The sequence below is a fragment of the Carlito syrichta genome, unplaced genomic scaffold, assembly GCF_000164805.1.
Source record: "Carlito syrichta isolate Samal-C Ts95f unplaced genomic scaffold, Tarsius_syrichta-2.0.1 Scaffold241883, whole genome shotgun sequence".
Lineage (NCBI taxonomy): Eukaryota > Metazoa > Chordata > Mammalia > Primates > Tarsiidae > Carlito > Carlito syrichta.
Genome location: NW_007185979.1, coordinates 8200 through 9950, shown reverse-complemented (window position 1 = coordinate 9950; position 1751 = coordinate 8200). Strand labels below are relative to the sequence as shown.

General features: G+C 66.9%; 1 protein-coding gene across 1 annotated transcript in view; it reads right to left on the bottom strand.

The window, feature by feature from the left end:
* Nucleotides 1-488: 488 nt before the first annotated feature.
* Nucleotides 489-1751, bottom strand: part of LOC103253630 (corticotropin-releasing factor receptor 1) — a gene marked incomplete at both ends in the record, with an annotated part of 4529 nt that continues 3266 nt past the window's right edge. The window contains 4 exons of the mRNA XM_008051886.1: nucleotides 489-530; nucleotides 1170-1308; nucleotides 1418-1500; nucleotides 1672-1744. Coding sequence (XP_008050077.1) covers nucleotides 489-530; nucleotides 1170-1308; nucleotides 1418-1500; nucleotides 1672-1744 — 337 coding nt within the window. The remainder of the gene's footprint in view (nucleotides 531-1169; nucleotides 1309-1417; nucleotides 1501-1671; nucleotides 1745-1751) is intronic.

Below are 1751 nucleotides of genomic sequence, written 5' to 3'. Positions count from 1 at the left end.
CAGGGCTCAAGTGACCCTCTCGCCTCAGCCTCAAGAGTGACCGGGACTTCAGGTGCCGCCTTGTCCGGGTTTTTTTTTTTTTTGGTAGGGATGAGGTCTCTCTGTAGCCCAGGCTGGTCTCGAACTCCTGTCCTCAAGTGATCCTCCTGCCTCAGTCTCCCAAAGTGCTGGGATTAGAGGCATGAGCCACCACACAGTCAATTTTTCTTGTCTTTTCCTAGTGATGGGGTCTTGCTATGAAGCCCAGGCTGTTTACAGACTCACTGACAAGACAGAAGCCCCAGTGCCAACCACCTCTGAGAGCAGAGACATGCGCCGTCACTGCAGGAGCAGAGTGGGCAGGGGGCAGGGACTCCCCAGGGTTCGAGCGGCATCCCCATGGGAGCCTGGGAGGAGGGGCGCAGGCCAGCACCCAGGGGCAGGAGGAAGCCTCCAGTCCCGGCAGCCATGGCCACCCTGAGGCCAGTCCCGGGGTCCCAGGGCCTCACCTCACTGTTGAGGAAACAGCAGAACACAGACACAAAGAAGCCCTGGGGGGGTGCAGTCAACACCTGGGCAGGTGCAGCCCCCTGGCCTCTGCCCCAGCCTCCTGCCCGCCCAGCCTCTGCCCTGGCCCTCCCCGGCCTCTTGCCCGCCGGGCCTCTCCTGGCCCTTCCCGGCCTCCTGCCTGCCCAGCCTCTATCCAGCCAACCTGGTCTCCTGCCCGCTCAGCTTCTGCCTGGCCCTCCCAGCTTTCTGCCCACCTGGTCTCTCCCTGGCTCTGAACGGTCCTCCCTGGCCTCCTGCTTCTGCCGGCTTCTGTCTGGCCCTCCCGGCCTCTGCCTGCCTGGCCTCTGCCCGGCCCTCCCTGGCTTCCTGCCCTTCTGGCCTCTGCCTGGCCCTCCCTGGCTTCCTGCCCTCCTCGCCTCTGCCCTGCCCGCCTCCGTCTCCTGCCCAACTGGCCTCTGCCCATCCCTCCCCAGCTTCCTGCCTGCCCAGCCTCCTGCCTGTCCAGCCTCTGCCTGGCCCTCCCTGGCCTCTTGCCTGGTCCTCCCCTGCCTCCTGCTCACCTGGCCTCTGCCTGGCCCTCCCCGGCCTCCTGCCCCGGCCCCTGCCTCAGCCTGGGAGAACCCCACGAGAGGGGTACAGACCTCCCTGGCTCCCACCTGGGCTGGAGGGGGTGGCCACACCCGGAAGGACTGCAGAAAGGAGTTGAAGTGGATGAAGACCACCCGGGAGACCTCGTCCTCCCCGCGGTTGACGAAAAACAGCATGTAGGTGATGCCCAGGAGGGGAAGCAGCACCAGCGTGGCCTTCGCGGCCTTCTTGGTGCGGGCGGGAGGCTGAGTTACAGCCCCGCGGGGAGCCAGAGCCTCGCGGGCTGGGGGCCTCTGAGGCGGGAGTGGAGGGCGGCCGGGGTCGGGGCGGCGGTCACCCGTACCGGACGGTCTCCGAGGTGGTGGAGGCCCGCAGCTTGGTCACGAGGATGCCGACGATGTTGAAGAGGAAGACGAAACCGATCTGCAACCCAGCAGCCGCCCGCGGCAGGCGTGTGCACGAGGCCAAGGCCGCCTCCCCGACTCTGCCCGGTCGGCCCCACCCTCTGGCTTGGGGTGCACACGCCCACCCTGCTGCCCCTAGAAAGGCCGGCCCTTCCGACGTGCCCTCTCCGGCCCGCCGCAGGGCTCTTACCAGCAGGACCAGGATCATGGGGCCCTGGTAGATGTAGTCTGTGTACACGCCGGGCCTCTTGCCAAACCAGCACCTGGACC